Here is a 24,089-nt window from a genome sequence, read left to right on the forward strand (position 1 = left end):
TAGATTCAATAAAGAGAATTTGGTCGAGACATGGGGAACAGGAATATTTTGGGGTACAGGTCAGCCAGGGTCAGGCTCCCTGGGAGGAAATGCTGGGAAAAGGCAGCAGTTTGGCCGGCTGCGGCAGCTCTGCAGAGAATCAAAAGGACTCCGCTTAATTACTAATTAGCTTTGAATCCAGCTCTGGGTTCTGCTATCTCCAACACCCTGACCTCACCTGCGTTCTGTAGCACCGCGCCCCGGCTCGGCCCCGGCGGCTGTCGGCTCTGCGGGCATCGGAGCAGGCAAGGCGCTCTGCCCGCGTTCTCCCCAGGGCACCGCGCTGTTTCGGCCCCGCGGGCTCCAGCCCTGCGCGTCCGGAGAGGCCGTGCCGGGCGCGGCTCCCACCCCACCCCTCCTCCCCATCCGCAGGCGCTGCCCAGGGCGGGACCGCGGCCGCTCCGGGCCGGGTCGCGGCGGGGCGGAGCGGAGCAGGCCCGGCCCCACCCCGCGGCCGCGGCCATGGTGGCGCGGCTGGTGCTGCGCGGCGTCAGGCGGGCGCTCCCCGCCGCCCCCGGGCCGGGCGCTCGTCGCGGCTGCGGGGAGCTGGCGGCGCTGCGGGCCATGGGCTTCAGCCAGGAGCAGGCCCGGCGGCTCCTGGCGCTGCAGCCCCGGCTCGGCCCCGAGCACCGGGAGGCGGCGGCGGCGCAGCTGCTGCTGCTCGGGCTGAGCGCCGAGGCCGCCCTGGCGCTGCTGGAGCGGAGCCCGGCGCTGCTGCGGCTGCCCACGGAGCGACTCCGGGAGCGCGCAGAGGAGCTGCGGCGCCTGGGGCTGGACGGAGGTAGGGCGGCGAGCGGGGCTGCGGGGGGAGCACCGGGGCTGTGCCGCGGAGCCGCCGCCCGCTGAGCTGCCTCCCGCAGGCCGGCTGCAGCGGGCGGTGAGCCGCTGCCCGCAGCTCTTCCACGTGCCCCGGAAGAGGCTGGAGGCGGCGGTGCGGCTGCTGCGGGAGCGCTGCCTTTTCACGGCGGAGCAGCTGCGGGAAGTGCTGGGGACCTGCCCCGCCGTCCTGCTGGAGGAGCCGCACACCCTCCATCACCAGTTCCAGGTGAGGACCGAGACCCACGTTCCTGCCAGAACCGGCTGCGGGAATGTGCCTGACACCCCCGTTCTGCCCACAGTACGCCTACTTTAGAATGGGGGTCCAGCAGAAGGAGATGGTGAAGGCTCGGCTCTTCCAAATGCCCTTTGCCGAGCTCCGGAATCGGCACATCTTCCTGGAGCGCCGGGGGCTCTATGAGACCCCACACAAAGGACAGACCGAAACTAGTAACCCAAAACTGAAGGACATCCTTCAGCTCCCAGAGAAAGACTTCCTGGCTAGCCTGGCCTACTCTACCCCAGAGGAGTTTGAGGTCTTCAAGAAGCTGCTGGCTCGAGAGGAGGAGGAGAAGGAGGAAGAGGAGGATGTGGATGCACCGTACACAGAGGATTATGATGATTTGGACAGTGATGAAAGTAAAACAGCCAGGGAGTGAGGAGGTGAGGCTCCGAGGTGCCAGCCCTCCCCTGCTGCTCTACTCACACTGGGTGCTGCACTCACTGGGTGCTTTGGGCTCCCATGCCACACCAGCAGAAGCTGGGGTGACTGCAGGGCCCCATGGGTGGGGTACCAATAAATCCCATCTGTCAAATACAACAACACTCCTTCCTCCCCCTTGATCAACTATTAAAAAAAAAAAAAAAACAAAACAGTTTCCATAAAGTGTTTTTATTAAAAAAAAAATCAAACAAAAACCCCTAATTTATTTCCAAGACTAGGTTAAAACCTTCCAGCTGCATTACATACTGAGCCAGCTGTGGGACAGGAGGCTGTGGGCTGCTCTGCTGGCTGGCAGTGGGACCAAGCTTCCTGGTGCTGTGGGGACAACTCCTGTGGATACAGAAGTGTCCCATGGCAGGGCCACCTCCACAGCCCATGTCAGTGCTGATCTTGTGGCTGACAGAGCAGGGGTGCAAATACTTTGAGACTACGGCTCCAGACTCTCCTGTCTGGGTTTCCCCTTGCCCTGCTCTTCCTGGTAGGGAGGGCTGGCTGCTTCTCCTGCCCTGGGAAGGCAGGGCTGCTGTGCTTGCCAGGCAGCTGGAGCAGGACCAGGCAGCCTTGGAGGAAAACAAGGCATGTCTGTCCTGTGGCAGCAAAGCTAGAGGTGGTGCAGGAGGGGATCAGCACATGGGCCAGTTGGTCATGGCTTCACATTGCCCCTGCCCCCAGGCTGAGCACTGGGGGAGGAAGAGGGTGGTGGCAGGAGCGCTGAAGCTCCTGGGCCTGTCCTGCTCTGAGAGCATCTTCCAAGCTGCTGCTTGAGACATGGCTGAGCAACAGAGCCCTGCTTGGCAGGAGGGGAGGCCCTCCCCACCAGAATAATCCCACTCTGCTGGGGCCATGACGGTCTATACCATAACTGCGATATATCTCTGGTATGTGTTAATTTATAATATACACCGTGTACGTTAATACACAAATCTATGTTAAACTAGTGTTGTCATACAAACTCACAAAAACTAGGAACGTTTCTAAGCTACACTTTTTCTTTCTTTGCCTGCCCTGCTGCAGTGCTGGCTGCTGGTCCTCTCCTCCACATAACCCTGCAGCACTGGTGCCGCTGGGAAGTGCAGTGCAAGGGGCTGGCATGTGGGGCTGGCTTCCTCACCAAGCCTCTGCTGTGCCCTGCGCTGGTGTGGAGGCAACGACAAGTGTGGTGGTACTGGCATGCCTCAGCTGACAGATTTCACCCTACAGATCACATTTTAAATGCTTTTTAGGTGCTCTATTGGTTTCTGAGCTGGATATTTGGTTAAAACCAGGGCTTGTTTACAAAGCAAAGAAAAAAAGGCAGGCAGTAGAAGCTGCCTCAGTTTCCCCTGCTAGAGCAGAGGAAACAGGAATGCTCATCTACTGCCTGTGCTCACCTCACTACTCGGAGCTGCTCACCATTTCTAACTCATCTACAGAGGCTGCTCCTCAGAGCATGTTTTTGGGGGCCAGATTTCAGGTGATGGCTAAAGCTTTTTGGTCTGCATTAAACTGTTTTATTTGAGGGTTATAGGTAATTTGTAACCTTGGATTACGAAAACAGATTGTTCTAGATGCTGTTGGCAAGGAGCTGGGCTGACCCCTGAGTGAAGCGGGGAGCCCGTCGCTTGTGCAGAGTGGCTGGGGGTGCTGAGCAGGGCTGGCCCCCTCAAGGGGCACTGGTGCTCAGCTCCTCAGGGGCAGAGAGGGGGCCAGCAAAGGCAGTGCTGGGCCAGCAGGGGGAAAGGGAGCACTACTCAGTGTGCTGATCCAGCTGCGTGTCCCTAATGGGCTGGAGGAGAGGGAGAGGTTGACACCAGGCAGGAAGACTCCCCTGCTGTGTTCAACCCAGTGAGCAGATCGGATCTTCCTGGTGTTCAAAAAGCCCTTAGATGTGGAAAGACGAAGCTTCTACTGCTTTAAACCCTGTGGAGGAGCAGGAGTAAAATGAGCTGGTGTGCAGTGTTTGCCAGATGCCCTGCAGCTGGCCTCTTCCCAGAGAGAAGGGGACCTGCTGCCTCCAGGACTCCAGCCTTTGCCTGGCCCTTTTTATGCAGGAATCTCTTGTTCACGTGGAGCTGCAGAGCCAGGGCGAAGCAGAGCATTGCCTCCTGCTTCTCCTACCCCAGCCACAACCAGGAGCCTTCAGCCATAAGCCCTCACACCCCCTTGACATGGTGGCATGAGCTAAGGTTGTGCCCTGGCCTGCACCCATCTCCCTGACTCCCTGCATGAGAAATGCCCCTGCCTGCGTCTGAGGAGGGCTGGAGCAGGTACTTACTTCTATGGCTTCTTCAGTGTGTGACTGTTGCTTGGCTTTCTGGAAGAGAAGGGAGGACAGCACTGTCAGCCCCATGGCCCTTGGCTATTGCTCACAGGCAAGCGCACAGCACTGGCATCCAAGCCTTGGTCACGTCTGTACCCCTGACCAGTCCACCCCCAGCCTGGGTGTCCCCATGCATGCTGGGGCACACCAGCCAGCCACATCCTCCTGTGAGGATCACAGGAAGGCTGGCACATGCAGTGTGCTGCTGCGGGCTGTACCTGCTGCTTGTCCTCTTGGAACTGGTGCTCTCACAGATCTCCTTGTAGCAGATATCCTGGTGTACCTTGTAGACTCTCCTGGACCTGCATACACAGTGGAGATGTGAGTGTAGGGAACGAAAGGAACAGATGTGCTTTAATGAGAGTGAAGGGGAAGTCTGGGTATTTCCCCTATTTCCTTGCAGGCTGCAGTAGCCAGCCTTGGCAGGAATGGGGCTCAGCCTGCTGTGCTGGAGGACTGATCCCAGCCAGGCCTTCGTGCCTGCATTGCAGGGAGGCCAGGGGCAGAGCAGAACCCCCCATGCCCTGGCACTGCATCAGGGCTCCCCCAGCCCCCTGCTCACAGATGGAGAGACAGCCAGGAGCTGGATGGGATCTGCTTCTGTCTGGGGGTCACATACACCAAATCCAACCTTGCTGCCTTGTGGGTGGGTAACAGCAGTATGGGGCTGTCACTTCAGCAACACCCTGCCCTGAAGCACAGCTGGGGGTGGCCACAGGGCCATGCCAGGCTGCTCAGCCTGCACTGGGGAGGGGGCAACTGCCAGCTGGGGTTGGAGACGGCCTCGTGCTCGCTCTCCCTTCCCCAAAGCCGAGCTGCAGGGAGACATCCCCAGCTCAGAGCACAAGGGGAAGGGGGGAGCATAACCTGCAGGCAGTACTCACAGATAGTGGCAGGTGCCTCCTTCCCACACTGGGAATGACCTGGTTTCCGAGTACAGCCGCGTGCACGAGTGAGGCACCTTCTTGCAGGCTGCTTGGGGAATAGGAGAGGGGAGCTATCACTGAGCCCATCCCTGGCCCTGCCTGCCTGTGCCTTGTGGCAAGGGTCCGGTGAGGCCCCCCTGGCTTCCTGGCCGTGCTGGAGGGCTGGCCTCAGCACAGCTGACCCACCAGTAGAAGCAGAGCCCCCAGCCTCACATTGCCTACGTAACTCTCTGGCAGAGGCAGAGAGCTCAGCCAGGAGCAGAGACCAGACCTGCACTCATATCTCCTCAAACTAAAAGCAGAGCCCAGCCCCTCTCTCAGCTGCCAGCATGACACAGATCTCTAGCAAAGCCTGGGCATTGTGGGAGCCCCTGGGTGCTGGCAGGGTGTGCTGGGTGACCTACATCCTAGGGGACATCCTGTGACAGGGACAGCCACCAGCCTGGCACTGCAGGAGGGAGCTTGGCCCTCGGGCACAGCCTGGCACTCACCCAGCTGGCAGACCCGGCCCTTGAAGCCTGGGCGGCAGGCACAGTGGTAGGACTCATCATCTCGGGTACAGGTGCCTCCATTCCTGCAGGGATTCTTGGAGCAGTTCTGCCCCTCTCCTGCAAAACACGCTCGACCATCAGAGCCCGGGGCCACAGCTCAGCCCTGCCAAGCCCCTGGCATTGCCAGGGTGCTCCCAGGAAGAGCAGGTGGGCAGGGGTGCCTGCCATGCCTCCAAGGAGGGCAGGCTGGTGCTGAGCAGGTTGCCTGTGGGGCCAGGGCTGGGTTCCTGCTGCTCTGGGTCTCCCCTGGGACTTACTCTTGCTTTTTGCCTCACGCAGCTGCAGTGCCAGACTGTCCCAGCTGGACACCTCTGTGTTCTCCAGCTTCACTGGAGCCTCTGGCTCTGGACAATGAGAGGATTAAATGTCACTTTCCAGGCCAGGGCCAGACCCAAAGGCAGCCCCTTCAAGGGGATCCAGCCTGCCAGCAGCTTTGGGGTACTGGTCAGGCCTGAGGCAGTGCTTTAGCCCTTCCCAGCTGGCATCCCTAGAATTGGGGTGACACTCTCACTCCTCCTGGAAGGGGCTGGGACACAGAGTCCTGGGGAGGTAGGGGCAGAACCAGGATGTGGAGTGAGGCCAAGGGCTCAGGTGTGCCAGGCCCCTTCCCCACCGCATGGTGTGGGGTTTGCAGGTGCTCTAGGGTATCCTGGGTTGGCATTTGGGTTGGTCTCTGCTCTTCTCGGGATGGAAAATGCAGGATAGGTCTTGACTAGTGAGAGGTTTCTCACCCAGGCACTCTCCTTGGGTGTGAGGCTGCTCTTGACAGTGGGGGCTGAGGCTGCTGGGCAGGCAGGGGCTGCACTGGAGGGCTATGGAGCTACTGCTCAAGCCCCTGCTGGTGCTGGCAGGGAAGAAGGGCAGGCACAGTCAGCACTGCCTCCCATCAGCAAGGGTCCTTCTCTGGGTTCCCCCAGCCACTCACCCCTCTCCTCAGGCAGGAGTCTAACAAACAGAGCAGATGTTTGCCTGCCAGGGCCAGTGAGAGGGCTCCACCCTCCTCTATATCTCCCCCAGCCCTACAGCAGCCTGCCTGACTGCCATCTCAACTTGCAGGGAAGTGCAGGAGATGGTACTGGATGACAGGAGCAGGACACAAAGGCACAAGAGCACTTACGCATCTTCACAGTGATGGATTTTCCCAGCGCAGTGCCAAACCTGGCACTGATCTTCCCTCTGCCATCCACCAGCTCCGTGAACCTGGGACAGGAGAGCCATAAGGGTACAGGGCACTGCAGGGCCCCCAGGCTCTATGTGCTGGGGCTCATGGCAGCTGTATAAAGCATTCGCTGGTGGCATCAGGCTCTGTGCAAGTCCCATGGGGGAACTGCTCTCAGGGTAAGGGGCCTGGCTGAGAACCCCAGTGGATGGGCAAGAGGCTGCATCCCAGCAGGAGCCTGCACACTCCTGGGCATGGAAGCTGGGAAAAGGGACTGGCTCAGCCTAGTGCTTGGGCCGAGTGCAAGAGCCAGGAGTGCTGAGGCAGTGCCTACCTGGGGGCTGGCGAGGGCTCCTCAGCTGTGTCGTGATCTGCCAGCAGGCGGAGCTCCGGCAGGAAGGCTGGGGGCAGCCTGTTTCGCAGAACCCGGGGGTGCCCAGCTTGGCTCCACCGTCTGTCTGGAGCCCCATCCCTCTGCACTGCAGACCAAAGGATGAGGCTTAATGGAGGCAGTGTGAGCCAGCAACCAACCTCCCAGCCAGTCCAATCATCCCATCCCATCATTCCAAGGCTGCCAGGTGGCACATGGACACTCTCCACACACCGGGGATGTAGATGCCCATCACCAAGCTGGAGATCTGCATCTGCCCTTCACTAACCCTACAACCCCCACCTCCCATTCCAGTGGACCTGTGTCCTGTCTCCACAGCCTGCTGCAGACACCCAGTGCTGGGGCAGCAAGGGCTTGTCACTCTGTTGGCCAACTGGTTTCCACCCCCTACCCTGCTTCCCTGTCATCCCATTGCCTCCCTTGTGCTGCAGCAACCCAGCAGAGCCCCGGGAGCACTTACAGGTGCTGACGTAGAGGTGAACGGGCTCGCTGTGCACCTGGCCTTGCTCCGTGTTCTGCACAGCTGTCAAGGACAGGTGGTAGCGCTGCCCAGGCAGCAGGTCCCGCACCGTGTAGGACACGAGTTTCCCATTGGGCACGTAGCGGCTCTTGACGCTCTGAGCAGTGGTGACATTGATGATGTACCCCTCCATGGTGCCAACGGGCGGCTGCTCCCATGCCATGGACACAGAGGTGGCGGTGACGTGGGAGGCGGTGAGATTTTGTGGGGGGAGAGGCCCTGCAGCAGGCAGGGGGTGGGGAGGAAAGTGGTCAGAGCTGGCATCCCTGAATGGCCACCGCCCTACTCGCTCACATCACCTCACAAGTGTGCCAGGGCCCCAGCTTGCCTGGCACTGCCCGGACCAGCCCCGAGCCTGCTCCAGCCACGGGATGCACAGTGAGGGGACGCTCAACACTAGGTCCTTGCCAAGACAGACAGAGCCTCACTGCACCCTGACACCCTGGTCAGCCCTTGCCTTCTGACTGCCAGATAGCAGGGGATGAACTGCACCCATGCATGGGGCTGGGCTCATGCTGGTCTCAGAGACTGAACAACATTTGGCAGGGGAGGACATGCCAATGTCTTTCCTGGCCTCCCCAGCCCTGCCTGCACACCTCCTACTTGCTGTGCTGGCCAGACAGTCTGGCAGCTCCCACACCTCTCCCTCCCCACAGCTTTCCTGCCAAGCCGGGATGGCAAAGGCAACCTCACTTACTTGTCCACACATGAAAAGGGGCTGTGGCCAGGCTTTCCGAGGGGTGGTCTTCCACTCCTAGGCCACTCAGCGTTGTGACATGGATGATATATCTCTCTCCTGGCTGCAGGTCCCTGTGGAGGAAAAAGATAGGGTGGGAAGGGGTAAGTGGGGCAACCTGAGGGAGCCAGAGCCCTGGCACCCAGCAGCACCCCACTCACAGGAAGGTGTACTTGGCCACGCTGCTGTTCAGCTCCACGGTGCGGCCTGCCAGGTCCCCCATGTGGCGGATGGAGACCCTCACCCTACTGACAGTGGAGTGCTGGAGGCGGTGGAGAGCCCATTGCACCGTGATGGCACTGGCAGTCACATTCGTGATCTCAAAGCCTTCCACCGGACGCGGTCCTGGCCGGAGCAAGCAGAGAGGACTGCGGTCATCGTGGGTCAGCCCGTCCCTTCCCCATGTGCCCCCAAGGGGGGTCCTGCTGGCACCTCTGGATCACCTTCCCCAGTGGAAGAACTCAGTGTCACCTCTCCCACTGATCTCATGCTCTCCTCACAGCCTCCAGGTAGGCGGGAGGCACATCTATCTGCCCACCCCCAGGGCCTTGTGCTACTCAAAGCACCCCCGAGGCTGTCCCCTCTGCCCCAGCCCCCTACCACAATGCCAAAGGGGCTGTAGTGCCCAGACCCAGCCCTAACCATAGAATCATCAACTGGAAGAGACCTAGGAGATCATCCAGTCCAACCATCCTCCCAGCACTGCCACTATAAACCACACTATAAACCACAATAAACCTTAAACCACATCACCCAGCACCAGACCCAGATGCCTCCTGAACACCTCCAGGGATGGTGACTCTACCACCTCCCTGAACATCCTCTCCCAATGTCTGACCATCCAAAGAGTGAAAAATTTTTTACTACTATGTAATGTGGATCCCCTGTCTTGGCTTTTGGCCATTTGTTCTTGTTCTCTCTCTGCAGGCATGACAGAAGAAACCAGCCTCCACCACACTACAACCTCCTGTGGGGGAGTTTTGGAGAGCGATGAGGTCCCCCTGAGCCTCCTCTTCTCAAGGCTAAACAAACCCAGCTCTCTCAGCTGTTCCTCATAAGGTATGTTTTCTAGACTCTTGACAAGCCTTGTTGCCCTTCTCTGGACATGCTCCAGTGCCTCAATGTCCTTTTTAAAGTGAGAGGCCCAGAACTGAATGCACTGCAGCCTCAGCAATGCCAAGTGCAGAGGGATGATCACTTCCCTAGTGCTCCTGGCCACGCTGCTCTTGACACAGGTCAAGATGCCACTGGCCTTCTTAGCCATTTGGGCACACTGTTGGCTCATGTTCAGCCAGCTGTCAACCAGCACCCCCAAGTCCCTTTTTGTTGAGAGCTCTTGAGCCACTCCTTCCCCAGCCTGAAACTGCATGGGGTTGCTATGACCCAAGTGCAGGACTCAACACTTGGCCTTATTGAACATCATGGTGTTGTCCTCAGCCCTTTGACTGAGTGTGCCAAGGTCTCTCTGCAGAGCCTTCCTACCCTCAAGCAGATTAACACTTCCATCCAACTTGGTGTTGTCTACAAATTTACTGAGGGTACACAAAATCCCTAGGTGCAGACCATCAGTAAATACATTAAACAGGAACCGCCCCAAACCGAGCCCTGGGCAACCCCACTAGCGGCTGCTAAGTCCATGGCACATTTCAGGTGGCCATCCTGACCCCAGCATCCAGCTGTGGCTTGAGGCCCCAAGAGATGCTGTGCCCAGCATTATGCTGCCATCTCTTCCCCTGGGCTTCACTTGGTCTCAAGCTGCTGTGGGAGATGGGGCTTTACCACCACCATTCTCCTCTCCTCAGAGGCTATCTGCTTTCCTAATTCCCTCCATCCTGTTTGCATTTGATTTCCACACCTGCCTGCCCTACGAAGTTGGGTCGAAGCTGCTCTGCCTGTCCATGGCCCAGAGGCATCACTGTGCCCCTTCCTCAGCCCATGGAACTGAGGTCCCTGACAGCCCCTGCCCTTGCTGCCATGCTCCCACTCCAAGCCCAGCAGTATGGTAGGTTGACTGGTCCACAGGATCGCAGAAGCCCCACTGCCTGCCTTGCACAGGGGTTCCTCATACTCTCCTGGGCACAGTGACACAGAGCAAAACAGCCTGGCCCCAATGAACAGGTTTCAGGAGCAATCCCCACTGCAAGCTGCCTTATAGCCCCTGGACAGGGTGAGCCACAGGGTGTCAGGCATTTTACTCACAGCATAGAAAACAGCGATTCTCTGTGCCAAGCACTTTCCAGAGGCCCCCAGCTGGATTTTAGGATCTGCACCAGCAAACCTGCCAGGTTTGATACCATGCTGGAGCTGGTGGCAGGCTGGAGGTGGCAGCACAAACCCTGGCACCTGCAGGGGCCGCGCACGCTCACGACAGTGATCCCCCTGGGGACGCTACTCACTAGTGCGTGTGGTGAGCATGACGGGCCTGCTGATATCATTCTTGTTGTTCACGTTGCGTTTGACTGAAAAGACAGAAATATTGTAGGCTCTGCCGGAGGTTAGTGCCCGCAATTGGTGGGCAGAACGACTTCGGTCCACAAAATCTGTCCTGCGGTAAGAGCCGTCGAGGGATACGTACGTCACGGCGTAGCCGTCAATGAGTTGCCTGGCAGCTGCGTCCTCAGGTGGGTGCCAAGAAATCAACACACCAGTGTCCTCCACCCTTTCCACCTTTAATGAGGTTGGTGGCAGCAATTCTTCAGGGTGTGTGCAAAAGCAAAGGGGAGAGGTAATGCCATGAATCTTTAGAGAACAGACCCTGTCAGCAAGCGGCAGAACAGCGGCGATAAGAGGACAAGGTCCTCCCTCGTCTCACTTGACACATCTGGCAGGGGCTGTCTGGGTGTAAGCCACCCCTGGCTCAGTGGGCACAGGAGGAGCCAGGGCGCCAGGAGCATTCCCTGGTATCACTGGTGGCCAAACACTTGCCACTGCGGGATGGGGCAAGGGGTTTGGGGGAGGCCAGTGCCAAAAGGCTTCCCTCGGACGCCTCTGCCTCCCCTCCTGAGGGCATCCGAGGGATTGCCGTTGCTGCAGGGGAAATCTGTCCCCCATGTCCTGGTGCCAAGCTCAGCACCTGCGGCAGCGACTCAGCATGCCAGCACCCACCCATGGCATTGGAGGGGCATGGGCTGCCCCCACCAAGGCGAGCCCCCAGCCCTGCCTGCCTCAAGGAGTGCTGCTGGTCCCGGATGGTGAGGAGCCCCTCGTGGGCGGTGTGCACTGCCAGGCTGGCGTCAAGCCCCACATCATGTCCTGGTGCCGGTGCTGAGGGCCTTTACCTTTTTCGCAGTTCTTGCCTGTGTAGCTGACTTTGCAGGTGCAGCTGTGGGTGCCATTGCTGGGCAGGCAGTAGCCTCTGCTCCCACAGGGGCTGGAGAAGCACGGGTCACTGGCTGTGGGAGAGGTGCCGGGTTTGGCAGTGTCAGCAGTGCTGCTGACCCTGGGGCTACCCTGCGCTGCCCTGCCTGCCTCACCTGTCTCACAGTGGTAGCCGAAGAATCCCTCTGGGCACACGCAGAGGTAGGAGCCCCCGTAGCTCTCACACTCCCCTCCATTTCGGCAAGGGTCTGACTCACAGGCATCTACTTCTGGAGGGGGGAGAAGGCCGACAGTGAGCGTGCCAGCAGCCAGCTCCCAGCTGCCATGAACGAGCAACAGTGACAGACCTCTGAGGGGGCAGCTGGGCAGATGCATAGCCCAGAGTTTGGCACAGCTAGGCTGGACACTGAAACCTGCACTGTGCACCATGGTGCCCACATCCCCAGGAAAGGGTGGACACCTTGGAAAGGGAGTCCATCACCGGTGGACACTTCATTCCTTGCTCCCTCCCCATCAGAGCAGTTTCAGCTCTGCCCCCAAAACTACAGGCAAGGAGGTGCAACAGTGAGCAACTAGGTGATGGCTTGGGGTCAAGGTGTCCAAGACAGTGACCAGCCACCTAGCACGGTGCCAGCCCTGGCAGTGTCCTGGTGGCCACAGTCCAGCCTCCCACTGACCCAGGAAGGGAGAGCCCTACCTGTCTCACACTGGGCCCCCAGGAAGCCCTCGGGACAGTAGCAAGCAAAGGACCCGGGGAGGTCTTGGCAGGTCCCACTGTTCTTGCAGGGCTCCGACTGGCACTCGTCAACATCTGGGGTCCGGTGGGAAGAAAAGGCACCAGCTCAGCACAGACGGCTGGTGGCTAGGGACAGGGGCTTGGAGAGGCAGCACTCCTCCCACAGGGCATGGACCCTGCCCATGTCATTTGCTTCCCCAAGCCCAGTGGCCAGGAACATCCCTGCTCCTGGATGCCCACTGCCTCAAGCCTGCCCCTGAAGAAAACGGTATGGGACATTCCTTCAGGGACACCTGGGACAACTGGCAGTGTGGGGCTGTGCCAAGAGATCCATCTCACAGGGTGCCTGTGTCATGTCCCCTCATCTAACTTCCAACAGCCCACCTTCTCCTACCACTGTCCTCTGCCAGATCCCAGGGAAATGGACTGGAGCCACCTGCCACCACCTGCCATGCTGCCCATTGTCCCCAGTCAGGAGTAGTGTCTCCCTGGTGGAAAACCCTACAGTTGGCTGTGAGTCCTGGGAAAGAAGCCCTTGCCTCAGGTTGATCCAAGCACACACAACTCGTGGTAACCTAGCTCCTTGTGATGGAATTAGCAATCCTCTGGGGCTTTCCCAAGGGTGGGAGGGTGAGGAAAGGACTGTGACAGTCCTGAAGCATGCCTGGCATGGTCTCTTACCCAGCTCACAGTGGTAGCCGGTGTAACCTGGCTCACACAAGCACAGGAAGGCAGAGACACGATCCTTACACTGGCCACCATTCAGGCAGGGCTGTGACTGGCACTCGTCGATCTCTAAAGGCATTTGAGCAAGGGAGAGACATGAGCACAGGACAGGGAAGGCAGCAGACAACTGGAGTACATATCCTGGGGTCACCAAACCATGCCGCGACCACGGGTCACTGGGATGGTGTCCCAGGGCTTACCCACTCCCCAACATTCCTCACCATCACACTCGGGGGGGTCGCTCCAGACACCTGGCACACGGCAGACACGGGGATGGTTGTGCTGGCTGAGGATGTAGCCTAGCTCACACTGGTATTCAGCCAGTGAGCCCACCTTGGTGGAGTTGAAAGAAGCCTGGGCATGCTTCACCTCACTGGGGATGCCACAGTCGACCTCTGTGGAGAGAAAGGGGATGAATGGGGCTCACAGAGGAGCCCCAAGTCCCCAGCCAGCAGGGGAAGTGCAAGGCCCTTACCAAACTGGCAGTGCTTCCCTACATAGCCCACGGAGCAGGTGCAAGCATAGCCCCCGCCGAGGTCCTCGCAGGTAGCCCCATTCTCACAGGGGCTAAGAAAGCAAGGGGAGGGCACTGGAAGAAGAGCAGAGCAAGGAATGAAACCAGAGCCGGCCCCCTTCCCCTTCCAGCAGGGCACAAGGAAGAGTTGCAGGGAAGGGGGCTCAAAGCAAGCAGCGAGCTCCTGACAGGCCCACCATCCCACCAGGTAGTGGCACGCCCTCCTCAAACCTACCGATCTCGCAGTGCCGGCCGGTGTAGCCTGGGGGACAGTCACACTTGTACTTGCCGATGTAGTGGAAACAGGTGCCTCCATTCTGGCAGGGCCCCGATGCACAGGGGTCCGGCTTACCTGGGGGCACAAGGCGGGTGTGAGCCTGGTGGGGCAGCTGCCACCTCTCCTCCCTGTGGGGGCCGGGGGGCTGTACCGATCTCGCAGTGCTTGCCGGTGAAGCGGTAGGGGCAGGTGCAGTGGTACTCGCCATCCGCCTCCCTGCAGGTGCCCCCGTTGCGGCAGGGCCCCGCGCTGCAGAGCCGAGGCTTGGCTGCAGAGAGAGCGCCCAGAGTGGGGTCACCCGGAGCCGCTGCCTCCCAGCAGCACCCCACCACCCCTCGCTGCGGGAAGCCTGACTGCATCCTGGGTCCAGCAACAGCACAAAAACTACACCTGTGCAGACGTGTACTGGGGCCTTGGGGGCCAACAGGTGCTTAATGCTGGGAGACAGCTGGCTGCTCCCAAGGGCAGAAGTTGTGGCACGCAAATAAAAAACATCAACACTGATGGTGCTGTACAGAAAACAACTGGATCTGCTGCTATGACTGTTGGGTGTCATTAAAGGAGTCATTCAATCCCTCCCTCTACCCTGCAGGATGGGATGGGAAAACCTGCACCAACTTCCAGCTCTGCAAGGAACTGCTCATCTCCCAAGAAGGTCCAAGCCCTTCTTCCAACCTCTGCCAGGTGCTGTGGAGGTACCTTTCTCGCAGTGCATGCCAAGGAAGCCTTGAGGACACTCGCAGATGTACGAGTCATCGTGAACGTTGCAGGACCCCCCATTCAAGCAGGGCTCTGAGTCGCAGGGGGATGGCATCGCTGCAGAGCCAAACACAGGGCATCACCGAGGACATATGGCCAGGGGTACAAGGGCAGCTTCCCTTGAGGTGAGGTGAGGGTACCCCCTGCTCACCCCCACCCCAGGGCTGCTCCCGTACCGCCGTGGAGCCTTACTGTGGTTGGTGCCGTAGTTGGTGTGGCAGACACAGAGGTAGCTCCCGCCATACTCCATGCAGTACCCACCGTCTGGGCACTGCGTGTTCATGTTGCACGGTGTCGTGGTGACTTCTGCAAACAGATGGCCAGTGCCAACCTCTTTCAGTCAGTGGCAGGAGAACACCCACATGGAAACAGGAGTCTCTGAACTTTGCAGGGTCCAATGAGACAAAACAGATCCTCTGGCACAGACAGTGCAAATGGCAATGCCCAGCCTGGATGCTCAGTGAGCTTCAGCAAGGGAGTGCACAAAGGCCGTGACTCCCTCCCCACCCGTGGGAGCTGGGCTGAGGCAGAGGCTGGGAGAGGCACAGCTCAAAGGGGGAGTGATGGAGGTGGAAGCACTGCCATCTCACCAGGCGACAATATTTCCAGGCTCAAATTCAGTGTGTGCCTCTGGCACTGTGCTAGGCCCAGGCACAGGCAGTGCCTCCTTGCTGACCCACAGGCTGCCTGACTCAAGCATCCCAGAGGGAATGAACACAGTAGGCAAGAAGCTTTCACCTACCAAATTCACAGAGGAGACCAAAAAACCCAGGAAGGCACTGGCAGACGGTGACATTCCCCTCCAAACAACTGCCCCCATTACGACACTCACAGCCCTCAGACAGCTCTGCAAGAGAGGAAACAGGAGCTTCCCAGGACCTCTCCTCCTTGTGGGCTGGGACCGACAAGCAGCCTTGCCAGGTGCCACTCACAGGGGAAGCTCAGGTGGGCAGCAGCCCTGAGGCCCTCAGACACACAGGCACAGCCTCCTCCAGGAGGACAGACCTTCTGCTCAATCCCAGAGCCCTGGACAGGCTCTCTGGGGCTGCTGCTTCTCCCTCTTATGAGCATGAAGGCTCCCCTTGACATGCTGCACCCCAGTAGCAAGTCCCCTTGGTTGTACTCACGGTCTCGACAGTCCTGTCCAGTGTAGCCCTCCTGGCACTCACAGACATAGCCCCGCTCGGTCTCCAGACAGCTGCCTGCGTTCTGGCAAGGGTGGGAGAGGCAGGCGCCGGGCATGCGGGGCCCACCTGTGGGGAATGGGGAGCCTGAGCTGGACAGGTCCAGTTTGGGGTTGGAATATCCTCTGTCCTGGGGATCCTGCTGGAGGTTCCAGCACGGTCAAGCAGCCCTGCAGGAAGGTGTTCCCTCCTGGCAGCACTATGGCTGCTCTGTACATGCCACCCACCAGTTTCAGCAGTGTCCATGACTGACACAGCCCCTTTGCAGCCATTTGCCCATTCCTGCCCAGTGCCCCTGACTGCAGTTCCCACGCCAGGCCGGTCAAGGCACAACCTCACGCACCGTACTGGCAGTTGTTGCCGTAATAACCCGGGGAGCAGGTGCAGATATAGCGGCCAGGGCGGATGTAGTTGCACGTCTGCCGGTTCTGGCAACTCCGGTCCTCGCAGGAAGATGAATCTGGTAAGGGGAAAGCAAGGAAGTGAGCAGGAGGAGAGCCTGGGCCATGATGGCCAGCAGAATATAGGGTACACAGTCCCTGCCGTGGGTCATCCTGGGGCACAAGCACCTGTCTCGCAGCGCTGTCCCACAAAGGGCTCCAGGCACACACAGGTGTAGTTATCGACCAGGTCAATGCAGTGCCCGCCATTCAGGCATGGGCTGGACTCACATTCATTCACCTCTGCAAAGGGAGGTCAGGAAAGGTTGTCAGGTCATGTGTGAGCACACCCAGCTCACCTGGTGCTTCCCTCCCAGCCTGGATGATGCTCAGGAGGGTGAAGGCGATGGACAGAAAAAAATAAGGGCCACCGTAAACATTCCCCTCCAAAAACTACATCCAGGAATGAAGCTGACTGGGAAGGAAGCTTGCCAAGGTATGAAATGTCACCATCTCCATCCCATACTTGTTTCTGTCACCCACCTGTTTGGCAGTCCTCCCCTGTGTACCCTGATTGGCACAAGCATGCTGCTGTCCTGTTCACCACCTGGCAACTCCCACCGTTCTGGCACACCCTATTCTCACATGGTGATTCTGCTGCAGAAGAACATGAAAAAAAAGAGGGACAGGGGTGTCAGCCTAGGCGCAGGACCAGCACATGGCACCCTCTACACATGGTGATACCAGACCTAGGCAAAGCATGGACTGGAGCCACCCATGCACCTTCTGTCAGGGGACAGTGGCCATGTCCCTAGTCATGACTGTCCCCAAAACCTGTCCTTAGGCAGCTCAGCTCTTTCATCCCCCCACACCTCCTGGAAGTCAGTGTGCTCTGCTGGGCATTTCTCCCTCCCTTCCTTCCTCCCCCACAGGTCAACTCCCTTCTCGCCTTTTCCACTGGCGCGGCAGCTTGCTGGGAGCCAAATGCTTTGGCAGCACTTCCACTGGCAGGCGGAGGCCAGCACTGGGGGAAACCTGCAAGCACGGCCCCTGCCAGGGACTGGGAGGGTCTCCCCTGCCTTTGAAGAGCTTGGGACTAGAGCATCACCTGCAAAAGCAGGGCCTGCAAGGCTTGTTTGAGCACTGGCTGCCAGCTTTTCTGGCTAAGGGAGTGGTGGTGGAAGAGTGCTAGCAGCAGTGCTGAGCAAAGCCCTCAGAGGAGTCAGCAGAAGGAAAGGCTCATGGCCAGAGAAAAGCTTCTTTTGCCTGAAGCAAGCTGAAATCCAAGTTGGCTGTAACAAACTGCTAGAGCCCAGCAGCTACTGCAGAAGCCCTGGTCTAGAGAGCCCTCCCAAGAGCAGAAGCGCCCCCCAAGCCTGGGGTCTCTGCTTTTCAAGTGCTGCACTGCTCACCAGTTTCGCAGTTGTTGCCTCTGAAGCCTGGTGGGCACCTGCAGGTGAACCTGCCGGCACCGTTGAGGCAGGTGGCTCCATTCTGACATGGGTGGGAGAGGCACTCATCCACATCTGAAACAGATCCCCGGGTGGGGACAGGAGCTCAGGGAGAGTACACACACACTGCCAGCACGCAGCAGTGACACCAAGAGCTAGACCTGCTCCCTGCAGCAAAGTGCTCACCAACATGGCACCTCTTCCCAGTAAAACCGGCCAGGCAGGAGCAGGTGTAGGAGGGGTTCCCCGTGATGCAGTCCTCAATACACTTCCCCCCATTCAGGCAGGGCCGCAGTGTCAGGCAGACAGAGGCTGTGGGAACAGGCAGTGACCCCTGTCAGCCCCCACCCTGGCAGGGCTCACCTGCCACCTTCCAGCCACACCAGTGCCTGGGTCTTTCCCTGCACCCGCCCGGCTCCCTGGGGTGCTTGGGGAGCCCGTGGGGCTGCCTGCCTGATGGCAGGGCAGGGGCTGCTCCTTGTGGGCTCCCCTGGGACAGGGGGCAGTTTTACTCCTCCTGTGCAAGGGGGAGAGGCTGCACAGGTCTGCAGCCTGGCTGTGGGGAGGTCTGCTCCACTGGCTGAGGGGACATGAACGTGCCCTCATTTATCATTCAGGGCAGAGGGAAAGGGGACGGGAGAGCCCATGTACAGAAAATCCACCGATAACGCAAGACACACAGATCACGAGTGGGAAAACACGGCCAGGGGGAAGTGGGGATGAGGAACCGGAGACCAACAGCTCTGTGGGGGACGTGCCAGGACCCCGAGAGTGGGGAACATGGACCAGGCCCTGGCAACCTAACCCCACATGGCAGCTGGCATTCAGCAGCCCTCCATTCGGCTCAGCCCAACATATGAGGACTGATGGACATATGCACCCCCGAAGGGTGCTGGCCCCTCATGCCTTGCCTGGCATTGGGCTGGCAGGGGCCCAGCTGTGCACATCACCTCCTCCCCAGCCTCCTTCATCACTCCCCGCAGGCTTCTTTAAACTAAGAACTCTTCCTCCCCTTCCCATTTGCTCTCCCAGCCGTTCCCAGCCCCAGGGCAACCACAGGTGCCATCCCCAACCACAGCTGGTGCTAAAGACAGTCCCCACATAGCTGCCTCCCCTCCCTCCCCAAAGCCCTTCCAGACATCTCTTCCACCCCGCGGAGGTGGGGGTTGAGGCAGGGAAAGATGGGGCTGGAGAACAGTGTGGGGTTGGGTTGGGAGTTAAGTAAACCTAACTGCTGTCCTCTTACTTGTATTGCTGCAGCCCCCCACTTGCACCTGGGCATCATCGATTCTGAACACCCAGCGCCCGGGGATACCCACATTTGTCGTCATCTCCACGTCAGCGATGTCATCGGTGCGGGATCCGGGGATGTTGAAGTAGCGCTTTCCATCACCAGCGTTAAAACCTGCCTGGAAGGACAAAGGCAGAGAGTAAAGAGACATCACTAATGCATGGGAAAAGGCAGCTGGAACACCTGGACTCATCTCTCATCATGTGGCACCACTGGTGGCACCACTCAGACCAACTTTCCCTTTCCACATGCCACAGGCCAGCGCTCAATCCTATTCACATGACAGGACAACAGTGTGAAGTCGACGCTTGGCCTGCTCAGTCCCTTCCTGGGAATTCAAATCCCATTTGTTTCCTCTCCACCTGCAGCATCCTGCTTGCTGCAGGCTACAAGCAGGGAGCCAAGCATGGATCAACTGTCGGTAAATTCACACATCCAAGTGGGTACTGGGGTTTTTGCGGGTGTGGGTGTTGGCTTTTTTTCCCTTTAACACAACAACACACACAGGGATGAAATAAAACTACAAGCAAAAGCTATGCTAGCCGTGGCAGCTTCTCTTAAAGGCTGAGGTTAGGAAGGAAAAGGGACTATGAAGCAGCAGCCAAGGCAAAGATCTGTGGTTTCGGGATAACAAAGCCCCCTGTATGGTCTCCGCGTTGGGAGCCAGAGCACACACAGATATTTAAGAACTCTGAAGAAGAAAAAAAAAAAAAAACCAAGCGGGGGAGATTTTCCACCTCCAAGAAACCCAAAGAGGAGCCACAAGCTCACAAGGCGGATGTGCTACCCAGGCACCCCAGGGGCTACATTTGCCACTTACCTGTGCTGCGATGCCACCGAGCCCAGCAAAGTCCCCCCCACTGCTGGCGTGCATACCCGTGGTCCAGGTGATGGACTCATAGTTAAAGATGGTGAAGGAAAGCTTGCCATCCGTGATGAGGACAATCTGGAAAGTGTTTACCTGCAGCAGGGAGGGGAGGAAAGCAGTGAGGGGCGATGAACCAGTCCTAAAATAAAGTGACAGAAACTACATTCAGCAAAGGGTTGTTCCCTTGAACCCCAGTCCTCCTCTATGAGCAAGGGCATTAGAGTTTAATTATTTTTAATCCTAACTTGTGATCCTGAGCTAGAACAGCTCAGATGAATGGGAAAAATGGGGGGAAATATGGATATTGCGCATCTGGAAGGCAAAAAGTGCCTCACTTTTGCCCAAGAAGCCTGATGATGTAAAGCCTCCACATGGCACAAAGAGGAAGGTTTGGTATTGCTAGCCCCACTATTGCTCTGTCACAGCAAGGTATGAGGACAGAGCCATCATGGTCAACTGAGCTCTGCTGACAGCTCTGTGCCAAGTGGAAGGTCTGGCACCACACTGAAGGCACACAGGTGGGGTGGCTGCTTTGCCTCAGCTACTCACTGGTGAAAATGAGTTGCCCCCGAAGAAGGTGACTCGGTACCAGGTTGCAATGAAGACCCACTGTGCAGAAAACCCTGGGAACTCAGGGAAATACTGGGCAATGTCCCTGCTCGCTCTGTCCAAGATGGGCTGCTCGGTGCTCTCTCGGTAATATATTTCGCCTGCCCGCCGATTATCCACATCTGCCCAGAAAGCAGCAACCACACGCCGGTCCTTGGAGATGGGGAAGGCCACTGGTGTGAACTGAGAGACCTCCTTCAGGAATGAGATGATCCCATTGTTGTTTACCTGCAGAGAGGAAGGGAAAGAAATGGGTGGCCAGAGTTGACTCCTGCTGCCAGCAGGAATCCATGTTTTAGAGGTGCTTTCCATTTCATCTTTCCCTCCCCCTCCCCTTTCCACAAATATTGGAGCGCTTCCCCTTCCTGTCCTTAGAAGCAGAGACGTGCCTCGGCACCCACAACACCCCCAGCCCCCCGCCCCAGCTGCCTGCTCACTGGAGCGCGGCTGCAGGCCGCTGCCCGAACAAACCCAGCCCTGTTCTCCCGGCCAGGGAAAGGGGAACAGCTGCAAAAACTGCAGGAGCCCTGCGCATAAAACAAACAGTGCCCAGTGCGTGGGGCCAGCTCACGGCACTGCTCTTGGCAGGGGAGAGAGCCTGAGCTCGCTCCCCAGTCTCATGGCTCATAGGCAGCCCATGGGGCTGGACCCTGCTGGCAGGGGGGCTGTGGGCACTGGTCCATGTGGGCACTGGCCCAGGGTGGAAGGAGCCTTACTCCATCCATCCATCCATCCATCCCGGCATGCACAGCACTCTGGGTGAGCCAACGGGCTCTCGATCCCCAGGTGACCAAGCGCCGCCACCCCATGCAAAGCCCCCGGTGCTTCAGCAGGCTGCTCTCAGTAAAGTGGGGGATGTCAGACCCCCAGGGTGAGATACTTCAAGCTGTTCCTCAGCACTAACTAATTGGGGCAATTAGAGTTCTGGGATGCCTGGCCCATGGATGCATGGCAGAGGCAGCCTGAGCCCAGGGAAGGAAACTGGAACTAGTGGATGTTGCTGCCTGGAGTGCTACTTCCCAACATGGGGATGCAGTGGGAATGAGGAAGGTAAAGAAACCCCCTGCCTGCCTGAACAGGGATCAAAGGGAAACGCTCTCACCCTGAGCTCCCAAATTCCCTGGAGGAGACCCTGCCAGCACTCTGCCACAGTGCCATGACTGGCGGTCCAGTCAGCTCCAAGCCACTCTGTTCCCCAGCCCACAAGCGACCGTGGGACAGGCAGGAACACACAGCCAAGCTCTCCAGGAAGGATGGAAAAGGGGGCCTGGTACAGGCAAGAGGCTCTCAACTGGAAAGAGCAACTCTGGCATGCAGGCAGGCAGTGGTGTCACACTCGTGTGCCAAAAAGGAGCTGGGAGCCAACATCCCCAGGAGCCATGTGGAAGCCAGAATGCCTTCACCCCAGCTGCCAGCACACCCAGGCACGGGGGGCTGAGCTGTGATGGCCTTGTGCAGTCCCTGGGGGAGGTCCCCAGTCCCTAAGGACGGTTCATAGCCCCTCCATTTGAACACAGGGCAGTCCTTACTGTGACTAAGGGAAAGAGGATTCTGTTTTCCCAAAGCCTCTGTAACCCCACTGTGTCCGCAGAGGAACATTCTTCCCTTGATTAAAGCAAGATGGGAGAGAACCAGAGCCAAGAAAGGCTTTTTTTGTTGTTGCTGGTTTTTGTGAAGGAGGAGGGGGGTGACTGGAGGCAGCCCTTGAGAACAGAGGTTTCCAGGTGAACTCAGCCCTGTGCAAGTCCCCCTGGACAGCAGCTCCCTGGGGAGGAGGGCTGCTGCCACATGGACTTCTGTGCTGGGGGCAGGCAAGCTGGCCCTGCAGAGCCGTGGGGTTTCAGCTCAGGGAAAGGGGATGTACTGTCCTCTGATCCCTGCAGCCCCTCCAAGACCTACAGCCACACTGTGGATCCTCTATGGGACAACCATCATGTCACCTGGCTTCTCCCAGCCCCTTCTATCCTTCCACAGTGGCTCAAGCCCCAAGCCTGCATCCCTCCCACCCGATGGCAGGGCTGGTGCTTTGATCAGGGGAAAAACACGACCAGGTAGGACCAAGGACCCCCTGCACTGAGCCAAGGCAGTGGAATGGTACATGAGCTCAGCTCTGGGATGGCATCAGGGCAATGCTCAGCCCTCTCCTCTGCCACCTGGGTCTGGGCCATCGTTAAGCCCAGAGCAAACCAGGGAGATGGGATAAGGACGCTGAAGGATTCACTGTGCCAGGTGGAAACCGGCATGGGGAGCCCAAATCATACTTCTGGATACAAGACAGCACCACCCAAAAGACTCCATGGACAGCCAGGCACTTGGGCTTGCCCCTCTGGCCACAGCTACAGGGGACACAATGGGCCAGGCACGATTTGAGTTCTTTGGCCACAGTCCCCTCCCAGTGGCTTAGGGGTTGCAAGGGAGCGTGTCACCCGTAGTCCCAGCAGCCCAGTGGGCGCAGGGAAAGGCAAAGGAATCGGATGTGCCGAGCGGGCAGCCCAAAGTGCAGCTGTCTTTATTCTACATCACACCCAGAGCCCCACCAACCTCCCTTCGCTGCAGCAAGGGCCACCAGCCAGGGGCCACCACGCTGGGGCTGCAGCACACCAACTCTGGGCTCTTGCCCACCAGATGCATCCAGCTCCCTGCTGCGGGATCCCCCAGCATGTCACCAAGCCAGTCCCACAGGGTGTCAGGACGCAGGTAATCCAGGCTCCAGGCTAAGTCCAGGCTCCCCACCGTGGGTGAGGGCTTTGCCCAGCATTCCCAAGGCAGTGGGGCTCAGATCCTCGCTGGGGACCCCCACACTGAGCCAGGGGTCCTGCATGCTCCCCAAGCCCAGCGCCCACTGCAGCATCCTCGGCACACCGCTACTCCTCTGATGTTTCCCGTTAAGTGAGGACCACCTGATGGCACCCAAGGAAACTGGGATCCATCCAAGCAGGACAGGAAAGAGGAAATAAGAGAAAGGGAAGAGGAAGAAAGAAACAGAAAAGAGGGAATTAGAAGGAGGGAAAAAGCGGAATAGGAGGAAATAAATAAGAGGGAGCGAATAGGAAGGAAATAAGCAGAAATAAGTGGAAATTACTCACATAGAGGCCGGTGTGCCCCGCACCAAAGAAGGGGAAGGGGACGGAGAGGGGCCGGAGCTCGGAGCCACCGTCGTCCTGCTTCCGCGTGGCGGCGTCGCCCTGGGCCGGCCCGAAGGGGTAGAAGTCCCCCAGCGGCACCTCCCCACCGGCCCACAGCCACTCGCCCAGTGCCACCAGCACGGCCCAGCCTGCCAGGACCCGCATGGCCGCCGGCAACGCCGCTCGCCTCTCACGGGGGCACCAGCCACGGAAGCATGGCGGGGGCGGGGCAGGGCAGGGCGGGGCGGGACGGGACGGGACGGGACGGGACGGGACGGGACGGGACGGGACGGGACGCCCGCGGAGGGGCACGGGGAGGGCGGCGGCTGCTGCCCGGGGCCGGGCGCCGGGAGCGATCGCCCGCAGCGCTGCGCGGACCAGAGGCCCCTCAGCTCCAACGCGCCCCGAGCGCCCTCAGCCTGCCGGCCACGCCCCCGCGCTTCATTTGCATAACCGGGGCGTGGCCAGCCAATGGGCGCGCGGCGTGCGGGGGCGGGGCTATGGGGCGGGGCTCCCCGAGGAGCGCGAGCGGCGGGGGGTCCCCCCAATCTCCCACCCAAAACCACGCGTGGGCACAGAGCCCCCTCCGCGCCCAGCCGCTGCCCCCAGTCTCCCCTGCTCCCTTAAAACACAGGGCTGGAAGAGGGAAAACAAACAAGAGTGAAGGAGAAAAAAACCTGGGTCATTTCC

General features: G+C 59.1%; 2 protein-coding genes across 7 annotated transcripts; one reads left to right on the top strand and one right to left on the bottom strand.

The window, feature by feature from the left end:
• Window positions 1-30: 30 nt before the first annotated feature.
• On the top strand, window positions 31-1,711 carry MTERF4 (mitochondrial transcription termination factor 4). Its single transcript, XM_053985832.1, has 4 exons — window positions 31-59; window positions 231-820; window positions 900-1,084; window positions 1,158-1,711. The coding sequence occupies exons 1-4, from the start codon at window positions 31-33 to the stop codon at window positions 1,512-1,514; spliced, it is 1,161 nt and encodes a 386-aa protein (XP_053841807.1). The 3' UTR covers window positions 1,515-1,711.
• A 20-nt stretch (window positions 1,712-1,731) lies between these two features.
• On the bottom strand, window positions 1,732-23,812 carry SNED1 (sushi, nidogen and EGF like domains 1). Of its 6 annotated transcripts, none has more exons than XM_053986209.1 (33): window positions 23,361-23,812; window positions 20,215-20,502; window positions 19,618-19,758; window positions 18,753-18,915; window positions 17,693-17,818; window positions 17,468-17,581; window positions 16,599-16,712; window positions 16,245-16,358; window positions 16,019-16,135; window positions 15,619-15,744; window positions 15,234-15,338; window positions 14,684-14,797; window positions 14,432-14,548; window positions 13,884-14,000; window positions 13,691-13,807; window positions 13,417-13,530; window positions 13,163-13,336; window positions 12,897-13,010; window positions 12,177-12,290; window positions 11,635-11,748; window positions 11,440-11,553; window positions 10,558-10,854; window positions 8,323-8,506; window positions 8,123-8,235; window positions 7,366-7,644; window positions 6,849-6,993; window positions 6,473-6,555; window positions 5,613-5,699; window positions 5,296-5,412; window positions 4,763-4,853; window positions 4,097-4,180; window positions 3,834-3,872; window positions 1,732-3,478 (listed from the first exon to the last, which is right to left on the bottom strand). In XM_053986209.1, the coding sequence occupies exons 1-32, from the start codon at window positions 23,562-23,564 to the stop codon at window positions 3,836-3,838; spliced, it is 4,338 nt and encodes a 1,445-aa protein (XP_053842184.1). In that variant the 5' UTR covers window positions 23,565-23,812; the 3' UTR covers window positions 1,732-3,478; window positions 3,834-3,835. The 6 variants fall into 6 exon arrangements, with proteins under 6 accessions (XP_053842184.1, XP_053842189.1, XP_053842185.1 ...); XM_053986214.1 differs by having other exon boundaries at window positions 10,558-10,620; window positions 23,361-23,811; XM_053986210.1 differs by having other exon boundaries at window positions 4,763-4,850; window positions 23,361-23,811.
• Window positions 23,813-24,089: the final 277 nt, after the last annotated feature.

Source organism: Vidua macroura, chromosome 10 (genome assembly GCF_024509145.1).
Source record: "Vidua macroura isolate BioBank_ID:100142 chromosome 10, ASM2450914v1, whole genome shotgun sequence".
Lineage (NCBI taxonomy): Eukaryota > Metazoa > Chordata > Aves > Passeriformes > Viduidae > Vidua > Vidua macroura.